This window comes from Monodon monoceros, unplaced genomic scaffold, assembly GCF_005190385.1.
Source record: "Monodon monoceros isolate NGI ecotype Baffin Bay Population unplaced genomic scaffold, NGI_Narwhal_1 Super_Scaffold_20, whole genome shotgun sequence".
NCBI classification, from domain to species: domain Eukaryota; kingdom Metazoa; phylum Chordata; class Mammalia; order Artiodactyla; family Monodontidae; genus Monodon; species Monodon monoceros.
In genome coordinates this window covers 51,818,535-51,842,695 of record NW_021703777.1, presented here as the reverse complement: position 1 = coordinate 51,842,695, position 24,161 = coordinate 51,818,535, and the positions used below count along the sequence as shown (strand labels likewise).

General features: G+C 38.6%; 1 protein-coding gene and 1 pseudogene across 3 annotated transcripts in view; one reads left to right on the top strand and one right to left on the bottom strand.

Annotated features, from left to right (window-relative positions):
- Positions 1–23,915, bottom strand: part of CENPC (centromere protein C) — a 91,201-nt gene extending 67,286 nt beyond the window's left edge. For 2 of the 3 annotated variants that reach the window (XM_029236073.1, XM_029236074.1), the window contains exons 1-5: positions 23,676–23,913; positions 18,815–18,861; positions 17,605–17,675; positions 16,602–16,696; positions 3,098–3,203 (exon numbers count right to left, since the gene is read on the bottom strand). In XM_029236073.1, coding sequence (XP_029091906.1) covers positions 3,098–3,203; positions 16,602–16,696; positions 17,605–17,675; positions 18,815–18,861; positions 23,676–23,693 — 337 coding nt within the window. In that variant the 5' untranslated portion in view covers positions 23,694–23,913. Of the gene's footprint in view, positions 1–3,097; positions 3,204–16,601; positions 16,697–17,604; positions 17,676–18,814; positions 18,862–23,675 lie in introns of all 3 variants that reach the window. The other variant, XR_003795662.1, reaches the window with a different exon arrangement.
- On the top strand, positions 21,358–22,021 carry LOC114903229 (annotated as a pseudogene).
- Positions 23,916–24,161: the final 246 nt, after the last annotated feature.

The window sequence follows — 24,161 nt, the reverse complement described above, 5'->3', positions numbered from 1 at the left end:
ACTATACAAATTAAACGCAACTTTAGTTAAAATCACAACAAAATTTTATTGGAAACTGAATAAACAAAATTCATAGAAATTAAAAAGGTCTAAGAATGGCAGAAGAGTGGCATGTATCAGAAGTATATATATAAATAGATACCTTTATATCAGCATGTGCTATAAAACTACAATTAGTAAAACAGTATTGTGTTGACATTAAGAATAAACAAATGGACCAAAATTCAAAAGTATATTGAATGATATATGAGATTTAATACATGATAAAAGTAGCACATTCATATGAGAATGGATTATGTAATTAATAAAAGGAACTAGCACAACTGACCATAAGGAAGAAAATAAAATTATAACATTATGCCACATTATACACTAAAGCACATTCCAGATGGATTAAGAATTTAAATTAAAAAGAAAAAAAGATGTTAAGATGAAAATCTAAGATATTACATATACCATTAGGATAAAACAGACCTTTCAACCAAAACAAGAAACTCAAAAGCTATTGAAAAAAACAAACACACACACATTTGACAATTAAAATAAAAAACGTTATCCATCATATAAGATACTATAAACAAAATCTGTAATAGTCTAGGGATCATTTGGAAAAATATCTGATAAATAACAGATAAATTACACAAATTACAGATAAACAGTTACAGATATTCAATTTAAAGATCTCCCATAAACTAGAAAAAACAAATGGGCAAAGGATATGAAAAGATAAAAAGGTATTTCAAATAGCCAGTAAACTTATGAAAAGGTGTTCAAACTCAGTGGTAATCACTAAAGTAATATTGAGATCATTTAATAGTGATCAAATTGGCAAAAAGTTCAATAGAATAGTAAATACTCTATCAGGTGAAAGGTACTTTCTTACATTGCTTGTATAAAAGGAAATTGTAAAAGCCTCTTCTGAAAGCATGCGTGCACGCACACACACGTTTATATATGTGTTCGTTCAGGAGCACCAATGAAGATATGGAAGGATTCAAGGCTACCTCAGCAGGATGAGGGGAGTAATGATTAGTAGCTTTTTCTTTTAAATCTTTGACTCACCTCAAATGAAGGACTTTTCTAATTTGAAAAATGCAAATAAAACTTTAAAAACTGGCAGCACATATAAATGACTGAAGGAAATGCAACAGAGAGAAAAAGAACACTGACCACATATATTCAAATATCAAATCATTATGTTGTATTCCTGAAACTAATATTATGTAAATTATACCTTAGTTAAAAAAAAATGCTCAAGGAGCCCATGGAGAGGCCCACATGGGAGGAAATTAAGGCTTCCTGCCGGCAACCAGACCCACATGAGTGTCATCTTGGAAATTCATCCTTAGCCCCAGTCAAGCCTTCAGATGACTGCAACCCTGGCTATCATCCCGACTACCACCTCATGAGATTACAAGCCAGCACCACCTAACTAGCTGCTTCTGAATTCCTGACCCACAGAAACTGTATGATGATAAATATTTAAAAAAAAAAAAAAAAGAAGAAAAGAAAAAAAGAAAAATCTACTTGAAAACTCTTAAAGCTATGGTCCCTATAATAATTCTTAGTTAATGTCTCTTACCACATCCTATGAACAACGCTCCTACCACTAAAACAAAAACACACATAATAATCAGATAAAACTTATTATTCCGCAAATCAAAACAACAATGAGGTACCACCTCACACCGGTCGGAATGGCCATCATTAAAAAGTCTACAAATAATAAACGCTGGAGAGGGTGTGGAGAAAAGGGAACCCTCTTACACTGTTGGTAGGAATGTAAATTGGTGCAGCCACTATAGAAAACAGTATGAACACTAAAAATAGGGTTTCCCTGGTGGCGCAGTGGTTGAGAGTCCACCTGCCAATTCAGGGAACACGGGTTCGTGCCCCGGTCCAGGAAGATCCCACATGGCGCAGATCGGCTGGGCCCATGACCCATGGCCGCTGAGCCTACACATCCAGAGCCTGCGCCTCTGGAGCCTGTGCTCTGCAACAGGAGAGGCCACAACAGTGAGAGGCCCGTGTACCGCAAAAAAAAAAAAACAAAAAAACTAAAAACTAAAAACAGAGTTGCCAAATGATCCAGCAATCCCACTCCTGGTCATATACCCAGATAAAATGATAATTCGAAAAGATACTTGCACCCCTTTGTTCATAGCAGCACTATTTACAATAGCCAAGACATGGAAACAACCTAAATGTCCACAGTTGGATGAATGGATAAAGATGTGGCACATATATACAATGGAATATTACTCAGCCATTAAAAAGAAAGAAGTAATGCCACTTGCAGCAATATGGATAGACCTAGAGATTATCAGACTAAATGAAGTAAGTCAGAAAGACAAATACCATATATCACTTATATGTGGAATCTAAAATACAACACAAATGAACATATCTATGAAACAAAAATGAACTCACAGATATAAAGAACACACTTGTGGTTGCCGAGGGGAAGTGGGGAGGGAAGGATTGGGAGCTTGGGATTAGCAGATGCAAACTATTATATATAGGACGGATAAACAACAAGGTCCTACTATAGCACAGGGAACTATATTCAGTATCGTATGATAAACCATAATGGAAAAGAATATATATGTATAACTGAGTCACTCTGCTGTGTAGCAGAAATTAAACACAACATTGTAAATCAACTATATTTCAATAAAATTAAAAAAAAAACTTATTCATGTTTTTTAAAAAAAAAAAAATACACTGACAGTGGACTTACGAGGGACTCAGAAACAACTTCATCCATTTCACAATTCTGTCTAGGCTGACCCTGACCTTGTGACTCAAGCCAACATCTGTGCTACCTTCAGCATTTCTCTTTTCTTTTTTTCTGCGGTACGCGGGCCTCTCACTGTTGTGGCCTCTCCTGTTGCGGAGCACAGGCTCCGGACGCGCAGGCTCAGCGGCCATGGCTCACGGGCCCAGCCGCTCCGCGGCATGTGGGATCTTCCTGGACCGGGGCACGAACCCGTGTCCCCTGCATCAGCAGGCGGACTCTCAACCACTGCGCCAGCAGGGAAGCCCCTAACTCTTTAAATATATCTAGGCAAATATCACCCATGGGGATGCTACCAACCTGATTTGTTGACAGCTTCACTTGGTTCCACAATTAACTGCAGAGGGGCTTCTTTCTTCCTTGAAGAAACCGTACCTGACTTTGGATGTGATTTCTGGCACTGAGTCTAAAAGAGATACAACATTAGATCTATTCTATTAAATTACCAATTTTGATTAAACACATTTGTTCTTAAATTGAAAAAAGAAAGTATTTTTAAAAACAATAAACCAGCTGGTAAAGCTGCATACTTAACTCCTTAGAAACCAATTTCATAGTAAAGCTGAAATTTCATATAACCTATCACAGAAGCAATGTTGCTCTGAACAACTTTTAAAAACCTATTCTGCCAGAAGACTGGAAAAATAAATTACCGTATAGTCATATATCACAATATCACAAATACAACAGTGAAAGGAACAAACTACAGCATACATGAATGATTATGTTAAACAAAAAGAAAGTCACACAAGTATATAATCCCATTTATGTTAAGTTCAGAATAGATGCAAAAACATGTAAAACACTAAATATATATAGTATTTAGAAATTCACTCTATGCAGGAAAGAGTTAATGCACCAGGCCTGATCACTTAAAAACCTGCTTACAGGACTAGCCCTTGGCTGGCACACAGAGTCTTGGCTTTCAGAATGTTTCCTCCATTACCAACTGGAACCTGTTACGCCAGCCTGCCTAGACTGTTTGTATAAACAATGTGATTTATGGTGAACACCTTCCTTCTTTCCTTCAGAGAATACAGAATTTTGGTGGGCAGAAAGTACCAGTATAACCAGCTCCCAATAAAAACAGGCTAAATCTCAAAAGGCTTCCCAGGGCAGAAAGACTGTACATGTTTTATAGCATTTTACTGCTGGATGCAAAGAGTGCACTCTGTGTGGCCCCTTTGGAGAGCCTGACATGGATTCCACCATACTCTGCCTGATGCGTACTTTTCTCTTACTGATCTGGCTGTGTATCCTGACTGTATGCCTATAACAAATCTCAGTCATGAGTACAACTAACTACAAGTGGAGTCTCATGAGTCCTATCTAGTGAAGCACCCAACATGTGAATGGTAGCAGGACCTGTCTTAAGTAGTGAAAGAAATATTGACACAAATGTCAGCACACACGCACCTGTGGTAAAGCTATAAAGCAAAAGATGGGAATGATGAACATGAAATTCAACACAGTGGTTACCTCTGTGCAGGGAGGAGAGGCAAAAGAGTAAGATCACAAAGGGGCACACAGGTGCTTCAAAGGTACTGGTATTTCTAACATTGAGAAATGGGCACATGGGTGTTCATTTATGTTATTTTTAATACCTTATGTACATAACATGCTTTCTTTTGAAAATTTGAAATATATCAAGTCGTAAATTTTTTAATTCTAGAAAAGAGAAATCTCATTCACACATTACAAGTGGGAAAGTAAACTAATAGACCATTCTGAAGAAAAAATTGACAATACTTAACAATTTCGTTTTAAAAGTACATATCCTAGAGAAATTCAATTTACAAATGCAAACAAGGAGGCATAAACAAAGGTGTTCACTACATCATTATTATAATGAATAGAGGGAAAAAAATCTAAAACTCTACCAATAGGGAAATATGTAAATAATGGAGCCACTACATTGCTAGTTCAGCAGATACACTATGGAACTCAATTATGTAAAGTAACAAAAGCAAGTTTTCATTATATTCTACTCCCTTTTGAAACCTCACCAGGATTTTTTTTAATGCATTCTTTTTTTTTTAATTTATTTTATTTATTTATTTTTGTTGGCATTGGGTCTTTGCTGCTGTGCGCAGGCTTTCTCTAGTTGTGGCGAGTGGGGGCTACTCTTCGTTGCAGTGTGCAGGCTCCTCATTGAAATGGTTCTCCTGTTGTGGAGCACAGACTCTAGGCGCACAGGCTTCAGTAGTTGTGGCACATGGGCTCAATAGTTGTGGCTCGTGGGATCTAGAGTGCAGGTTCAGTAGCTGTGGCACACAGGCTTAGCTGCTCCACGGCATGCGGGATCTTCCCAGACCAGGGATCAAACTCGTGACCCCTGCATTGGCAGGCAGATTCTTAAGCAATGCATCACCAGGGAAGTCCCACTAAGGATTTTTTTAAATGTATAAACCCAGAAGGATGAAGAGAAAGAGAAGGGAGTAGATGAGAGACATCAATAAACTCTTTTAGGTTGGAAAGCAGATTAGTAGCAGCCCAGAAAGACCAGAAGCATGCTAACAATGAAGTAAGCCCAGAAGCCGACAGATTTATGTTTAAGGAGAAACCCATAAGCTCAGTTTTTCAAGGTACAATGCACCTCTAAAAGAGGGGCTCCAGGTAGGGCCTGCAAACAGAAGAGTTGTTAAAGGATGTATGGGGGGAGCAGAGTCAAGATGGCGGAGTAGGAGGACATGGAATTTGTGTCTCCACACAGCTAGAGCATCTACCAGGCACTAGTGGGGGACCTCAGACACCTATGGGGACAGGAGGAACCCCCAAGTGACCAGGTGGGACACGTGGGGAGGAAAAGTAGAGGCTATACGGGACCAGTGCCCCTGAGGGGTGGCTGGGGGAGGGGAGGAGTTCCCATGTTCAGGAGGGGCCCACCCATGGTGAGGGGATTGGCAGGACAGGGAGAGACTTTCAGGGGATTGGGGAATCAGAGGGGAACGTGGCCAGAGTTTCCCCCAAGCTCTCGGTCCCCAGTTAGTCTGCTGGGGTCCCAGGCCAAAACCCCTACACTCAAGGTCCCCTCAGGCACTTTTTTTTTTTTTTTTTTTGCGGTACGCGGGCCTCTCACTGTTGTGGCCTCTTCTGTTGCGGAGCACAGGCTCCGGATGTGCAGGCTCAGCGGTCATGGCTCACGGGCCTAGCCGCTCCGCGGCATGTGGGATCTTCCCGGACTGGGGCACAAACCCGTGTCCCCTGCATCGGCAGGCAGACCCTCAACCACTGTGCCACCGGGGAAGCCCCCCTCAGGGACTTTTCCAGCCCCATGGGTCTTGAATCTAGGTCCTGCCACCCCACAGCAAAGGCCTTCTCTGGTTTGTTTGGTTTTTTTTTTTTTTTTTCCTGTTCTGGTTCTGTTTTACCTTGTTGTTGTTTCAGTTATACATATATTTTCTAATAAATTTTTACTTTTCTAATTTTATTTTATTTTTTATTCTTTGTTATACTTTTGCCTTTTGTTTTTGTTTTGTTTTGTTTTTCTGCCACACGGTGCAGCTTGTAGGATCTTGGCTCCCAAGCTGGGGGTCAGGCATGAGCTCCTATTGTAGGAGCTTCCACCAGGAAGCCTACACAACCCACTGAACCAACCTTAGCCACTGGAGACAGACATCAAAAACAGCGGGTACTACGAACCTGCAGCCGGCAAAAAGGAGACCCCAAACACAGTAAGATAAGCAAAATGAGAAGACAGAAAAACACACAGCAGATAAAGGAGCAAGATAAAAATGCACCAGACCTAACAAATGAAGAGGAAATAGGCAGTCTACCTGAAAAAGAATTCAGAATAATGATAGTAAGGATGATCCGAAATCTTGGAAAAAGAATGGACAAAATGCAAGAAACAGTTAACAAAGACCTAGAAGAAATAAAGATGAAACAAGCAACGATGAACAACACAATAAATGAAATTAAAAGTACTCTAGATGGGATCAATAGCAGAATAACTGAGGCAGAAGAACAGATAAGTGACCTGGAAGATAAAATAGTGGAAATAACTACTGCAGAGCAGAATAAAGAAAAAAGAATGAAAAGAACTGAGGACAGTCTCAGAGACCTCTGGGACAACATTAAACGCACCGACATTCGAATTATAGGGGTTCCAGAAGAAGAAGAGAAAAAGAAAGGGACTGAGAAAATATTTGAAGAGATTATAGTTGAAAACTTCCCTAATATGGGAAAGGAAATAGTTAATCAAGTCCAGGAAGCACAAAGAGTCCCATACAGGATAAATACAAGGAGAAATACGCCAAGACACATATTAATCAAACTGTCAAAAATTAAATACAAAGAAAGCATATTAAAAGCAGCAAGGGAAAAACAACAAATAACACACAAGGGAATCCCCATAAGGTTAACAGCTGATCTCTCAGCAGAAACCCTACAAGCCAGAAGGGAGTGGCAGGACATACTGAAAGTGATGAAGGAGAAAAACCTGCAACCAAGACTACTCTACCCAGCAAGGATCTCATTCAGATTTGATGGAGAAATTAAAACCTTTACAGACAAGCAAAAGCTTAGAGAGTTCAGCACCACCAAACCAGCTTTACAACAAATGCTAAAGGAACTTCTCCAGACAAGAAACACAAGAGAAGGAAAAGACCTATAATAACGAACCCAAAACAATTTAGAAAATGGGAATAGGAACATACATATCGATAATTACCTTAAATGTAAATGGACTAAATGCTCCAACCAAAATACACAGATTGGCTGAATGGATACAAAAACAAGACCCATATATATGCTGTCTACAAGAAACCCACTTCAGATCTAGGGACACATACAGACTGAAAGTGAGGGGATGAAAAAAGACATTCCATGAATATGGAAGCCAAAAGAAAGCTGGAGTAGCAATACTCATGTAAGACAAAACAGACTTTAAAATGAAGACTGTTACAAGAGATAAGGAAGGACACTACATAATGATCAAGAGATCCAAGAAGAAGATATAACAATTATAAGTATTTATGTACCCAACATAAACATAAGGCAAATGCTAGCAGCCATAAAAGGGGAAAACAACAGTAACACAATAATAGTGGGGGACTTAAAACACCCCACTCGCACCAGAGGACAGATCGTCCAGACAGAAAATAAGTAATGAAATACCAGCTTTAAATGACACAATAGACCAGACAGGTTTAATTGAAATTTACAGGACATTCCACCCAAAAGCAGCAGAATACACTTTCTTCTCAAGTGCACATGGAACATTCTCCAGGATAGATCACATCTTGGGTCACAAATCAAGCCTCGCGTTATTTAAGAAAACTGAAATCGTATCAAGCATCTTTTCCGACCACACGGCTATGAGATTAGAAATCAATTACAGGAAAAAAACTGTAAAAATAAAAATACATATGGAAGCTAAACAGTGTGCTACTAAATAACCAAGAGATCACTGAAGAAATCAAAGAGGAAATAAAAAATACATAGAAACAAATGACAATGAAAACACAATGGCCCCAAACCTATGGGACACAGCAAAAGCAGTTCCAAGAGGGAAGTTTATACCAATTCAATGTCACCTCAAGAAACAAAAAAACTCTCAAATAAATGATCTAATCTTACACCTAAAGCAAAAAGAGAAAGAAGAACAAAGAAATCCCAAAATTAGTAGAAGGAAAGAAGTCATAAAGATCAGACCAGAAATAAATGAAACAGAAATGAAGAAAATAATAGCAAAGATCAATGAAACTAAAAGTTGGTTCTTTGAGAAGATAAACAAAATTGATAAACACTTAGCCAGGATCATCAAGAAAAAAAGGGAGAGAACTCAAATCAATAAAATTAGAAATGAGGGACTTCCCTGGTGGCACAGTGGTTAAGAATCATGCCTGCCAACGCAGGGGACACAGGTACAAGCCCTGGTGCAGGAAGATCCCACATGCCGCGGAGCAACTAAGCCCGTGTGCCATAACTACTGAGCCTGCACTCCAGAGCCCATGAGCCACAACTACTGAGCCCATGAATCACAACTACTGAAGCCACTCACTCTAGGGCCTGCGCTTCGCAACAAAAGAAGCCATAGCAATGAGAAGCATGCGCAGCACAACGAAGAGTAGCCCCCGCTCACCAAAACTAGAGAAAGCTCACGTGCAGCAACGAAGACCCAATGAAGACAAAAATAAATTAATTAAATAAATTTGTAAAAAAAAAAGTTAGAAATGAAAAAGGAGCAATTACAACTGACATCACAGAAATACAAAGAATTATAAGACACTACTACAAGCAACTATATGCCAATAAAATGGAAAACCCAGAAGAAATGGACAAATTCTTGGAAAGGTACAAACTTCCAAGACTGAACCAAGAAGAAATAGAAAATATAAACAGACCAATCACAAGTAATGAAATCTAAACTGTAACTAAAAATCTTCCAAAAAACAAAAGTCCAGGACCAGATGGCTTCACAGTTGAATTCTACCAAGCGTTTAGAGAAGAGTTAACACCTATCATTCTCAAACTCTTCCAAAAAATTGCAGAGATGAACACTCCCAAACTCATTCTGTGAGGCCACCATCACCCTGATACCAAAACCAGACAAAGATATCACAAGAAAAGAAAATTACAGACCAATATCACTGCTGAACATAGACGCAAACATACTAGCAAACAGAATCTAACAACACATTAAAAGGATCATACACCATGATCAAGTGGGATTTATCCCAGGGATGCAAGGATTCTTCAATAAATGCAAATTAATCAATGTGATACACCACATTAACAAACTGAAGAATAAAAACCATATGGTCATCTCAATAGATGAAGAAAAAGCTTTTGACAAAATTCAACACCCATTTATGATAAAAACTCTCCAGAAAGAGGGCTTAGATGGAACCTACCTCTACATAATAAAGGCCATATACAACAAACCCACAGCAAACATCATTCTTAGTGGGGAAAAACTGAAAGCATTTCCTCTAAGATCAGGAACAAGACAAGGATGTCCACTCTCACCACTATTATTCAACATAGTTTTGGAAGTTTTAGCCACAGCAATCAGAGAAGAAAAAGAAATAAAAGGAATCCAAATTGGAAAAGAAGAAGTAAAACTGCCACTGTTTGCAGATGACATGATGCTATACATAGAGAATCCTAAAGATGCCACCAGAAAACTACTAGAGCTAATCAATGGATATGGTAAAGTTGCAGGATACAAAATTAATGCACAGAAATCTCTTGCATTCCTATACACTAACAACGAAAGATCAGAAAGAGAAATTAAGGAAACAATCCCATTCAGCATTGCAACAAAAAGAATAAAATAAAATACCTAGGAATACCTCCCTAAGGAGGCAAAAGACCTGTACACAGAAAACTGTAAAACACTGATGAAAGAAATCAACTGTAAAACACTGATGAAAGAAATCAAAGATGACACAAACAGATGGAGAGATATACCATGTTCTTGGATGGGAAGAATCAATACTGTGAAAATGACTATACTACACAAAGCAATCTACAGATTGAATGCAATCCCTATCAAATTACCAATGTCATTTTTCACAGAACTAGAACAAAAAATTTTTTAATTTGTATGGAAGCACAAAAGACCCCAAATAGCCAAAGCAATCTTGCAAAAGAAAGATGGAGATGGAGGAATCAGGCTCCCTGACTTCAGACTGTACTACAAAGCTAGAGTCATCAAGACAGTATGGTACTGGCACAAAAACAGAAATACAGATCAATGGTACATGATAGAAAACCCAGAGATAAACTCACACACCTATGGTCAACGAACTTATGACAAAGGAGGCAAGAATATACAATGGAGAAAAGACAGCCTCTTCAATAAGTGGTGTTGGGAAAACTGGACAGCTACATATAAAAGAATGAAATTAGAACACTCCCTAACACCATACACAAAAATAAACTCAAAATGGATTACAGACCTAAACGTTAAGGCCAGACACTATAAAACTCTTAGAGGAAATCATAGGAAGAACATTCTATGACATAAATTACAGCAAGGTCCTTTTTGACCCACCTCCTAGAGTAATGAAAATAAAAACAAAAATAAACAAATGGGACCTAATTAAACGTAAAAGCTTTTACACAACAAAGGAAACCATAAACAAGATGAAAAGACAACCCTCAGAATGGGAGAAAATATTTGCAACGAAACAACAGACAAAGGATTAATCTCCAAATTATACAAACAGCTCGGCCAGCTCAATATAAAAAAAAACACAATCCAATCAAAAAATGAGTAGAAGACCTAAATAGACATTTCTCAGAACAAGTTATACAGATAGTCAACAAACAAATGAAAAGATGCTCAACATCACTAATCATTAGAGAAATGCACATCAAAACTATAATGAGGTATCATCTCACACTGGTCAGAATGGCCATCATCAAAAAATCTACAAACAATAAATGCTGGAAAGGGTGAGGAGAAAAGGGAACCCTCCTGCACTGCTGGTGGGAATGTAAACTGATACAGCCACTGTGGAGAACAGTATGGAGGTTCCTTAAAAAACTAAAAATAGAACTACCATATGACCCAGCAATCCCACTACTGGGCATATACCCTGAGAAACCGTAATTCAGAAAGACACATGTACCCCAATGTGCACTGCAGCAATATTTACAATAGCCAGGTCATGGAAACAACCTAAACGTCTACTGACAGATGAATGGATAAAAGAAGATGTGGTGTATATATATATATACATATATATATTTCATTCCATTTTATGTATATATATATGTATATGTATATATATACATATACATATATATGTACGTATACATATACATATATATGTACATATGTATATATATACATATATACGTTTCATTCCATTTCATTCCTTTTTATGGCTGAGTAATATTCCATTATATATATAATGGAATATTACTCAGCCATAAAAAGGAATGAAATTGGGTCATCTGTGGATATGTGGATGGACCTAGAGTCTGTCATACAGAGTGAAGTAAGTCAGAAAGAGAAAAACAAATTTCATATATTAATGGATATATGTGGAATCTAGAAAAATAGTACAGATGAACCTATTTCCAGGGCAGGAATAGAGACGCAGATGTAGTGGATGGACGTGTGAACATAGAGGCAGAAGGGGAGGGTGGGATGAACTGGGAGATTAGGTTTGATATAAAAACACTACCACGTGTAAAATAGATAGCTAGTGGGAACCTGCAGTATAGCACAGGGAGGACAGCTTGGTGCTCTGTGATGACCTAGAAGGGTGGGATGGTGGGGGATGCGACGGAGGTCCAAGAGGCAGGGAATACATGTAGACATATAGCTGATTCACTGTGTTGTACAGCAGAAACTAACACAACATTGTAAAGCAATTATACTCCAATAGGAACTTGCCTGGTGGTGCAGTGGTTAAGAATCTGCCTGCCAATGCAGGGGACACAGGTTCGAGCCCTGGTCCGGGAAAATTCCACATGCCGCAGAGCAACTAAGCCCATGCACCACAACTACTGAGCCTGAGCTCTAGAGCCTGCGAGCCACAACTACTGAAGCCCGCGCGCCTAAAGCCCATGCTCTGCAACAAGAAAAGCCACCGCAATGAGAAGCCTGCACACCGCAACCAAGAGTAGCCCCAGCTCGCCACAACAAGAGAAATCCCACACGCAGCAACGAAAACCCAACGCAGCCAAAAATAAAAATAATAAAATAAAATAAATAAAAATTTAAAAAATTATACTCCAATAAAAAAAATTTCTGTAATAAAATTTTTTTTAATTTTTAAATATAAGTATAGAAAGCAGTCAGTCACTGAGTCCCTCCTCTTCCTACCCAAACAGAAGATTAGATGTTTACTCCCTTGAGTTTTGAATCAGAGAGACTGTGAGCTCAAAGACATGAAATATAACTGAAGGTAAGAGTAACACATTGAAAACAGAAATATTAAGTGCAAGTATTCAAATTGCACCTTTCCCCTTGCTCACCTGGCTGAGAACATTCAGAATCAGACCCCTAAGCAGGAAAGAATTCTTTGTCAGAAAAACTTATCAAGTCAAGAGAAAAAAACCTGCAGATATTAACAACTGGACATCCACAATGATGTGGCCCAGACAAATCATACCATGGTGAAATCTACCAATGTACAACTCTAACTCTGCAAATACAGCTTCCAATCACCATTTTAGTTTTTCTTCCTTAAAAGTGAGACCGATAAGGATCACTGGACCACTGGACATTTGACAAAAAGCTCTAGTGTAAAAGGTAATGAGCAAAGTAAGCAAAAAAGGTACTTGTATGAAACAGGAACTCTTAGAAGAAATCTTAATTAAAAGAATTAGAAGAACCTAACATCGAGGAATATCATGAAATTTCAAATCAATAAAGACAGATGACAAGATTCTCAAAGTTTGCAAACATGAAAAAATAGTGGCTCACAAAGGATCAAGGAATCAGAGCAATATTCTCAACAACACAAGAAACTTTAAAAAAAATAGAGCATGTCTTTAGAAGTCTGAAAGAGAATCATTTCCAGCCTAGAATTCTATACACATAATTACCCATCATGAGGGTAAAGTCATGGTATTTTCAAACATTTAAGGTCTTAAATTCTCAGAACACTACTAAAGGATGAGCCCCACCAAAAAAAAAAAAACAGCAGAAGAAAGAGGGCAAGAAATATGAGCTACAGAACAGGACAAAAGAGAAGGGACTTCCCTGGATGATAAACGGAAATCACATTGACAACACTTATGTGACAGGCCTAAAGGTGGACAGAAACAAAAAATAGAGAAGAGAGATCTAGGAAGGGTAGCTCCAGAAAAAGATTGAAAATGATAAATTACTTGATGTGTCTATATACACTGAGAAAACATTTATAACTCTGTCACAGAAATTGGTGATAAATTAGTCAGAGGTGCACAGAATATCAACAAATTTAAAAACCAAGACAACTAAATCAAGAGAAAACTAAGAGATAAGCAAATGGCTAAGCAAACTGTGGTATATCCATACCACTCAGCAATAAAAAGAAACAAATTATTGATACACACAAAAACCTGGATGAATCGCCAGAGAATTATCCTGAGTGAAAAAGACAATTCCAAAAAGTTATATACTATATGACTCCATTTAAACAACATTCTTGAAATGACAAAACTGTAAAAATGAAGACTAGATTAGGGGTTTCAGGAGTTGAGGGAGTAAGGGTGAGAGAGAAGTAACTTGTTATAAAAGGATAAGAGGGATCCTATAGTGATGGAATTTTTCTGTATCCTGTCTGTATCAGTCAATATCCTGGTTGTAATGTTGTACTATAGTTTTGCAAGATGTTACCTTTAGAGGAAACTAGGTAAACCATACACAGTCCTGAACTCTACTATTTGTTACAACTGCTATAAATCTACAATTATCTCAAAACAAAAGGCTTGATTTAAAAAAAAAAAGTAGAAGCTCCCAGTAATGTCTCTCTATAGAGAAGGTTCTCCTTTTCTCCTTTTAAACAGATTGGATTGAAATGATTAGATCCTCACTCTCAAGGACTGAGCTGGGTCTGACATGACATTTTATTAAGACTCAGTCCACTCGTAACCTGCCCTGTTCTTCAGAATGCCCTCTCCTGGGTTACTGAGAGCCTAGTGAGCCTATTTCGCCCTTAAAGATTGTGAGATATTCAGTTCAGCCCTTTAGAGGTTTTTGCTCAACTTTTTAGCCTCTGGCCTCAATTTGTTCAAAATGTGTCAAATGCCTATTGGTGGTGGGCCACTTTCCTGCAGTAGGACTTTACCTTCTTAGCACAGCAAGACTACATGTTTCAGTCCACCATTCTGACCTAAAGTTCTTCACTACCTCAGAACTTACAAATGTTCTTTAAGGAAAAGTGGCTATCCATTTGAGGCACCTCCAGAATTCCAATTTGTCATGCCATCCCTGCACAAGTGACAAAATCTCTGCTTTCCCTCAGTGGACTCACACTGTCTGGACCAACCTAAAATCCTCAGCTTTTGCCCAAAATTAACAGATACTCTCAGGAAAGAAAATGACCAACAGTCATCAACTCATATTCTAAGGATTCCACCCTTTGAAATTTTACTTCATCTAGTCCTTGTTGCTTCCACAGCTCCACATGTCTCTAAAAACATGATTTGTTTGCATTTTATTATTATTTTTTTAACCAGCTCTTCAGCAGGAGTGTTGACTTACTGCAATCTGTTACATCCTTCCTAAAAGTGGAACCTCTACCATAACCTTGATACCAAAGTCCAACAAGAACATTTTGAGAAAAGAAAAGAAAAAAAAAAGACAATATTGTTCACGAACACCGATGAAAACATCTTAAATACTGGCAAACCTGGGACTTCCCTGGTGGCGCAGTGGTTGAGAATCTGCCTGCGAATGCAGGGGACACGGGTTCAAGACCTGGTCTGGGAAGATCCCACGTGCCACGGAGCAACTGGGCCCGTGAGCCATAACTACTGAGCCTGCGCGTCTGGAGCCTGTGCTCTGTAACAAGAGAGGCCGCGATAGTGAGAGGCCCGCGCACCACGATGAAGAGTGGCCCCCGCTCGCCGCAACTAGAGAAAGCCCTCGCACAGAAACGAAGACCCAACACAGCCAAAAATAAATAAATAAATAAAATTTAAAAATATTGGCAAACCAAATCAAAACAGGTTAATACTTTATGACCAAGTCAAGATTATCCCAGGAAACTTAGTTGATTTAACTTTCAAAAATCAATATAATTTATCACAATAAAGAAGGTCTCTCAATTCTGACAGAAATGAATGTCTTCATTTCTTGGAACCAAAAGGCTCTATGTGTTTATTTGTTTATTCAAGTTTCTAGTGAATGTTATTTCTATAACTACAGGTATTCCTCAGAGATATTGCAGGGTTAGTTCCAGACCACCCCAATAAAGCGAGTACTGCAATAAAGCAAGTCACATGAATTTTTTGATTTCCCAGTGCATATAAAAGTTATGTTTACACTATACTGTAGTATATTAAGTGTGCAATAGCATTATGTCTAAAAAAAAGTACATACCTTAATTAAAAAATATTTAATGTTAACCATCATCTGAGAGTTCTGGAAGTCATAATTTTTTTGCAATGGTAACATCAAAGATCTCTGATCACAGATCATCATAACAAATATAATTATAATGAAAATGTCTGAAATATTGTAAGAATTACCAAAATATGACATAGAGACATGAAGCGAGCAAATGCTGTCGGAATAATGGCGCTGACAGACTTGCTTGACACAGGGTTACCACAAACCTTCAATTTGTAAAAAATGCACTATCTGTGAAGGGCAATAAAGCAAAGCACAATAAAACAAGGTATGTCTATATACAATTCTTCTCTCTAATTAGTATTGTGCTTTTGAATAATTTGTCTTTAATCATTAGCTTCAAAAACTCTATTCCAAAGTCTGCTATTTTGTAGAGTTAGGTCAACCTATCCTAAGATATATAATCAATAAAAGATTGATTCCCCTGTTTAGCAAATTGCCTTCAGTTTTCAGAAAATAACCAAACTTGCCAACCTGGATTAGGAACTTCAGTAGTTGCCCACTTTCCTAAAAACCTAATTTAGGCATCATTTAAGTAAGAGTGAAAAATAATTGTGTTAAAATTTGATAATTCTAATTCTCAGACCTCCAATTTCAAACACAGGAAAGGTTAGACCAAAATTTTCACAAAATACCTCAATTTTATATAAACTCAATGGGAATATAGGGTTCCTTTTTAAGAGTAAGACTTACAAACAACTAAAATGTATCTAACTATATATTGTGTATTGTTCACTCACTAAACTATTAAATTTGTACCAGTTCTCCTTTTTGACTTACCTCTTTACTTGGTGACTGAACACAAATATCTTTTATTTTAGGTGTTGAATAAAGCACTGATTTTGTGGAATTTGTGCTAAAATCACTGGCAAGACCTAAAACAAGTTAAAACAAAACATGTATAAAATTTTTTGGTTACAATTAAAAGAAGCCCTACATGATATGTGAAGAAGTCTTTTGACACTTTTAAGCGCAATTAGTTTAACTTAAGTACAAACATCAATTCAATATTCAAATGTTCCTAGAAGGCATCAGGACTGAAAAAGACAAGCAAGATTCCTGAAGAAACATGTGCCAGTTCTTCTTTCAGAACTTGTAAAGAAAAGATACTTTTCCACTATCTGTGTTTTTCTTTAGTTGGCCTATTCTTTTATTCCAATACCTTCTGATGCTGATCAGCACTAGGAAAAGTTTTTGCCATTACACTCTTTAGAAAGGGGTGCAAATCACCAAACATTATCTCAAGCTCTCCAGTGATCCCAATAATTCTGCACATTTATTTCCATTAATGAAATACTTTCTCTTGTGTATGATAATTATTTATGGAATTCCAGACTATAGGAATTTAGTGTGAACTAAAGGGAATAACAAATTATTCTCATTTTTGCCAGTATTATCTTCAGTATACCAGAAGGTACATGAAGGACTGCATATGTACTCAAAATTCCTAGAAAGGGGCTTCCCTGGTGGCGCAGTGGTTGAGAGTCTGCCTGCCGATGCAGGGGACACGGGTTCGTGCCCCGGTCCAGGAAGATCCCACATGCCGCAGAGCAGCTGGGCCCGTGAGCCATGGCCGCTGAGCCTGCGCGTCCGGAGCCTGTGCTCCGCAACGGGAGAGGCCATGACAGTGAGAGGCCCGCGTACCGGAAAAAAAAAAAAATTCCTGGGAAAATATTTTATATATTGAAATGCTAGAACATATTTGCTGAATTTGGTATTAATGGACAAATTTACATTTTCATCCATCCCAACCCTCAAAGTCCATCTATAAATGAAACCTTACTTTTTTCTTCAAAACAGTCTAGTAAGATTTCCAGTATATTCTGGCCTTGCTCTGTATTAATGTCAGGTGCCCTAATAAGAAGGAAAGAAGGGAAAAGGTTAACATATCATCTCCAAAGGATATTTGCTACTTATTAACATCTACCTTGAAAATTCCATATCTCCTTATTATAAAATCTTAATTTTTACTTAATGGGAAAAATATCACCTTTATTATCTGAGGATAAAACAAGTATTTGACAGTCCAAGAGTTCCCAGAAAAGTATGTGAAGTAGTATGTCATTGTCTACATTAACAATTATATACCCTGACTAAATAGCCACGTCTAAAGCTGTTTTAGACTACTGCTCTATCTAAACAAGAACATAAACTTTTTTGAACATATTCAATCAATCCTGAAATGCTTCTTTAATAAAGACTCTATGGTCACAAGTCCTATCAGCTCCAAGTAACACAGTCTTCCCTCCAAGATCTCAAATGCACTTCTATTCAATACCTTTAATCTTAAGGAGCTAATGAATCAGTATAAATTTTTTAATTAAAATTTGTATTGAGACAATTGTAGATTCACATGCAGTTGTAAGAAATAATATAGAAGAGGTCCCTTGATCACTTTATCCAGTTTCCTGCAATGGTAACATTTCACAAAGCCATATAGTATACTATCACAACCAGGATACCGATGTTGACAGAATCCACCAATCTTATTCAGATTTCTCCAGTTCTACATGTACTCATATGCGTGTTTATGTATACAGTTAGTTCTATACACTTTATTACATTTGAAGGTTCAGATGTGACCACCATAGTCAAAATACTGAACAGTTCCATCACCACAAAGATCCTTCTATTGCCCTTTTAGAACCACACCCACCTTTTCTTTTAGCCCCATGGAATAAACTGCATCTTTCTATTATTTCCATTCAATCCACTCTAGAGTGCTTTCCCCATAGCTGTCATTTAGTCAGAATTGAAACTGCCTCTTCCTGGTCCATCATTTATCAGGCGAATTTCTTTTCTCACCTCCATTAAGTCATTGAACTGCCTGCATTAATATTTCTCTGTTAATATAAAATAACTAAGATGACTATACTTAACCAGTGGGTACATAAATCATTATTTTAGTCAGAGGTAATAGTTCTTCATTTAAAAATTCCACTTTCCAAAGATGCAAATAAAAATCATCTTAAAAGTTTAAGTACACAAATCACCTGGAAGGTCGGCAAAATCTTCTTCTATAGTCATTTTTGAGATGATCCTGAAAGAAAAGTAAATCATCAATCTGGTGAAAGTTTAAGTTCTTTATTCACTCATTCAGCAAGTAGTTGCTGACTGCCTATTATAATACTATAAAGAGGAATATCTTCTGGATCAAGTGAAAAAGAACTTGTCTCATATCCACTGTTTCCAAATGTTTGTTTATACTATTTCCTTACTTTGGATTTATTCCATCTTCTTCCTCCTCTTCTTCCTCCTCCTCCACCTCCCCCCATACCTCTTCCATCATCAAAATCATACTATCTGGGCTTCCAATAATTCAAGTTGGTTGACCAACAATATCTATTTATCTCCTTTTCCTGCAAGGAGATCCCTCTGAAGTAACAGTAAAGGACTAAACTGGCATAAAACGACAATGAAAAAAGAGAACGGGGGGCTTCCCTGGTGGCACAGTGGTTGAGAGTCCTCCTGCCGATGCAGGGGACACAGGTTTGTGCCCTGGTCCGGGAAGATCCCACATGCCGCGGAGCGGCTGGGCCCGTGAGCCATGGCCGCTGAGCCTGCGCATCCAGAGCCTGTGTTCCACAACGGGAGAGGCCACGACAGTGAGAGGCCCGCATACCGCAAAAATAAATAAATAAATAAATAAATAAGAGAATGGAAGAAAGGGCCATCTGTGGACAAACAAATATAACAGATTTCTGGAAGATGGAAAACAAATGAAACATGATAACTGATGAAACAGGAGAAAAGCAGCAGCCTAAAGTAAGCTCAGAGGATATTGTCCTGGATGAGGAGTGAATGGCCAGCATAAGATAAATACCTAGGAAGTTAAGAATGAAATATCAGAAAAACTGAGGATAAAAAGATGCTAGAATGTTTCCAGAAAGAGAAAAGAGGTAACCCCAACAAAGAAGCAGCCCCAATAAATGGAAGCAACAGGAAAAATAAAACACATAGACATGCTGAAATTGGCGGTGGAGAGCATATTTGTGATACTTTGGGTCCTATCTTTTAATTGTAAAATCGATAAAGTTAAATTTTCTAGTTGAAAATGTTGTGGTAATAGGAAGAATAGTATGCTTTTTAAAATAAATAAATTGCTACCAATACAAAATGTTTAGTAAGCTGCACTCTTCCTTGGCCCAATGGGATATAAATGACCCCACCCCATGTGAACACTCTCTTTACCCCACTCATGCTCTGACATCCTGAGCTGAGCCTCGCTCCTGACTCTACTAAGGCTCCTACACACAACTTTGGACCACTGTAGTTTCCCACCCACGGTGACTGCTGCCACCTTGCTTCACTTTTGAATTGAATTATTCAGAAAGATGAAGACCTCTATTAGATTTTAAGAAACTTGAGAGCAGAAACTTTGTTTTAAGCTAGCTTATATTCTTCCCAGAGCCTTGCCTAGTGCATTGTATACCACACAAACACCATTTTTTGTTATCTTTTTGATATGCCAAATAAATAAGACCAAAAATTTATGAGATAAAAGTGTCTTTCTTTAAAGAAGGTGAGAGTGTTTCACACAGCCTGTTATCTTCAGGAGGTACCTAAGGAGCAAAAGATTAAATCTATTTTATAGATAGCAAACTAAGGAACAAAGACATCTAACACATCTGCATTTTATCACAAGTCATTTGATGGAAAATTAACTCAAGCACTTAGGTCTCTAATCAGTACTCAGCATTCTGAAACACTTAAGTAAAACCCTGAGAATATTAGTTAACTCCCTTCCAAGGCCTCATTTAAGGTCACTCTTCTCCTAATTTAATAAATAAAATGATAGAGTCATCATATTTGCACACTAAATGTTTTTGAACATTAAATAACACCTGTAAAGTACTCTGTTCCTCTTTTAAATAGAAAAATTTTAAGGCTAAGACAGTTCTTTCCTTCAGCAAATATGAAATCGAGCACCTACTACAAGGCCAAATGCTATTTAGGCACACTAGAAAACAAGTGGTGAATAAGACAAAAGAGGTCTCTTAATTCTAAATTAAAAGTTAGAACACAAAATTTTTTGATTTTCAAAATAAATACACATTCAAAAACTTGCGATTTCAACTCATTTTTCACTCAATTTCAATTTTAGTTTCTTCCATTCACTGTGAGATTATTTTTCTCAAAGAAAATAATATACAATACAGCAGGGTTTCTCAACCCTAGCACTAATGACATTTGGGGCTGACTCTCTTTGTTGTGAGGGCCTGTCCTGTGCATTGGGAGGATGCTTGCAGCATCCCTGGCCTCCACCTAGATGCCCTTAGCACCCCCTCATCGATGCTTTCTCAGGAACCACAAATTTTTCCAGACAACACCAAACGTCTCCTACAGGGCAAAATCACATCCAGTTAGAAACCACTTAAGTACAGGAATGACTGAGGATAATCTTTCAACTCCCTTCTCCCCTTGTCTTTCAAATGAGTTATGATGCAAAGTCAGATGTTAGAACTAAAAGGCTCAAAACAATTCTAAGGTTATGATAGGTATTTTAAAAGTGGACTGTGGGAGTTTGCTCCTAGCCATGTCTTCTCACCAGACTTTAAGGATCAAGTGATTCCTGGCCAAGGAACAAAAGCAGAATCGTCCCATGCCCCAATGGATCTGAATGAAAACCTAATAAAATCAGGTACAACTCCAAGAGAAAACACCGGAGAAGAACCAAGCTGGGTCTATAAGGAGCCCTGCACATGAGGTGGCACACATATTTATGCTGTGTCAAGGGCACTTGCATCTTAACATATCACTCTGAAGAATCACTACTATCTGAACAGCTGGATGTGTTTTATCGGGAAAATGATTTTTCTCTTTGTGTCAGTGTGTCTGCACTAGTGCTCTGGTGAGAACTTTTGTTGTAAAATAAAAGTGAACTTTGGTCAAAAGAATGAGAACACAGCAGAGTGGACCATAAGCTGCTCTTCCAGCTTCAGTTTTGTCTATCTCTCTCCTCCTCAGTCTGAGAAGCCAAGTGCAATACCCCGGGAGAAGGAAAGAGAACTTTGAAATAAGGAGATACAAGGGCAATGATTACAGAAGGTTGACTGGAGGAATGAAAAGCAGGAAAAGCAGTCAATATGAGAACTAAGACAAGCTTCAACCAGTCTAAGCTTCCCATATTCTGAAGGGCATCATCTTAAAGATAGGAGAAATTCATAACAGAAAGGCAGAGATCACAGTGAGAAAATAAGTTGTTTATTAACAATATCATTATTATTATTAATCATAGAATTTAAACACATACCAACACTGATACAGATAAAACACAGATCACGGTTTAAAAAAAAAAGAGATAAAGAATGAGAAGACAAGCCACAGACCAGGAGAAGATAGTTGCAAAAGGCACATCTGATAAGGACTGTTATCCAAAATATAAAAAAACACTTTAAACTCAACAAAAAGAAAACCCAATTAAAAAATAACTGGTTCAAAGACCTTAACAGACACCTCATTTAAGAAGATATACAGATGACAAATAAGCATAAGAAAAGATGCTCCACATCACATGTCAAGCAGTAATGCAAGTTAAAACCAGATACCACTACCCATCTGGTTGTGTGACCAAACTTGGAACAATGACAACTGTAAAAGTGGAACAACGGGAACTCTCATTTTGGAAGGCAAAACAGTACAGCCACTTTGGAGGACCGCTTGGTGGTTTCTTACAAAAGTAAACGTACTCTTACCATATGACCCAGCAATCATGCATTTTTCTTTAGTCAACAGTATGAAAGGGTGGTATAGGAGTACTTTTTACTATGAGCACCTGCATTGTTTACATTATATATAACTGTCAACTGAAAAAAAATGGGCAACTTAAAATTTGCGAGTTAAGTTTTATTCGGGGACCTTACTGAGGACTACAGCCCAGTAGACAGGCTCTCAGCGAGCTCTGAGGAACTGCTCCAAAGAGGTAAGGGGGGGACCAGGATATATAGGAGTTTGGGCTGGGGAAAAAAAGGTAGTCAAACATCCAAATCAGACACCTCAAGTTAATGATTTTTAGTGCTTCTCTATAAATGGGAAGATCCAAGAGTCTGGGCTCATTGAAGTTATTTCTTATATAAGTCTCATAACTATCTAGGGCCAGCTTCCTGTTTTTCTCCATCCTGAATTCCCCTTAGGCACACCCTGCAGGCAGCTGCAGTTGCTGGTGGCTTGAAGGTGGGTAACATTCGTTATTTACTGAAATGGCAGGTAACAGTTTTTCTCCACAATACATCTTTTTATGCATACAAGCATCCATATATAACTTCATTATAAATGGGAATATCTTATTCATCCATGCTGAAGATCTTAAAAGGGGAGATAAAGTAGAAAACACAAGTTTAGGATAGGGGCTGCTAAGGGTTGTATAAAGTATGGTAACCATAAGCGAAGTCTGAAATATAGAACAGTGAATACCAAGGGAGTCCAGAAATAGGCCAAAAAAAGAATTCCCGCCCCCTTCAGCCATTCACAGCTTGCACTTTTTAACTAGTAGCTGCCTCACAGAAAACTATCTGTCAATAACAGACGCCTCTCTACACTAGCAACTCTGAAGCAAAGGCACACTTTCAAGGCTTTTCAATACTTCTAAGGACAGAAAATTATTTGGAGGACTAGGAACTGGAGATAGGCTAAAAAGTAGCAATCGCAAGATTCTCTGAAGAGAAAGACGCCGTCACGCCCGGGATTACAAAAAGACCTGAAACACGACAAGTAAATTAACTCTAGCTATCGGCACCCGATCACTCCCGAGCTCAAAAAACTCGCGCGGCTTCCCCACTGAAACCCCCCAGAAGCCACAACACCTGCCCAAAGCTTCACTCCCCCAGCCTCGCGGGGTCCGCGGCCTGCACTTACCAGCCCCCACGCGGCCATGTTCGGGCCCGGCTCAGCCCGCGCAGGGGTTGGGGGCGGAAGTTCACACGGGCCGCAGCTCCAGGCAGCCCAGCGAGGACGGAGTCACACGAAGAGCAGCCAGGCGGAAACCCAGTAACACCTTAAGCGAAAGAAGGCGGTAGATGGCGGAAACTAAGGAGCCGCGACCCAGCGAGCGCGCCCGGGAGCGCGCCCACTCGCGCGCATCCAACTACGCAATTTAAAACGAGCTGCACATGCGCAGAATGGGCCCTTCGACTCCAAACGAAGAAAGCCGTTAGGGGCCCGCCCCCTCACTGGTACTCTCCCACAGTCCGGCCTTCCTCCTCCCAAGAGCCCCGCCCCATCACGTCGTAGCCCTACCCCCATCTCACGTGTCTCCTAGTCCCTTACTCCCACAGCTTCATAGTCTCTCTCTCTCTCCCTCTCACCCCCCCCTCTCCCTCTCTCTCTCCCTCCCCCGTCTCT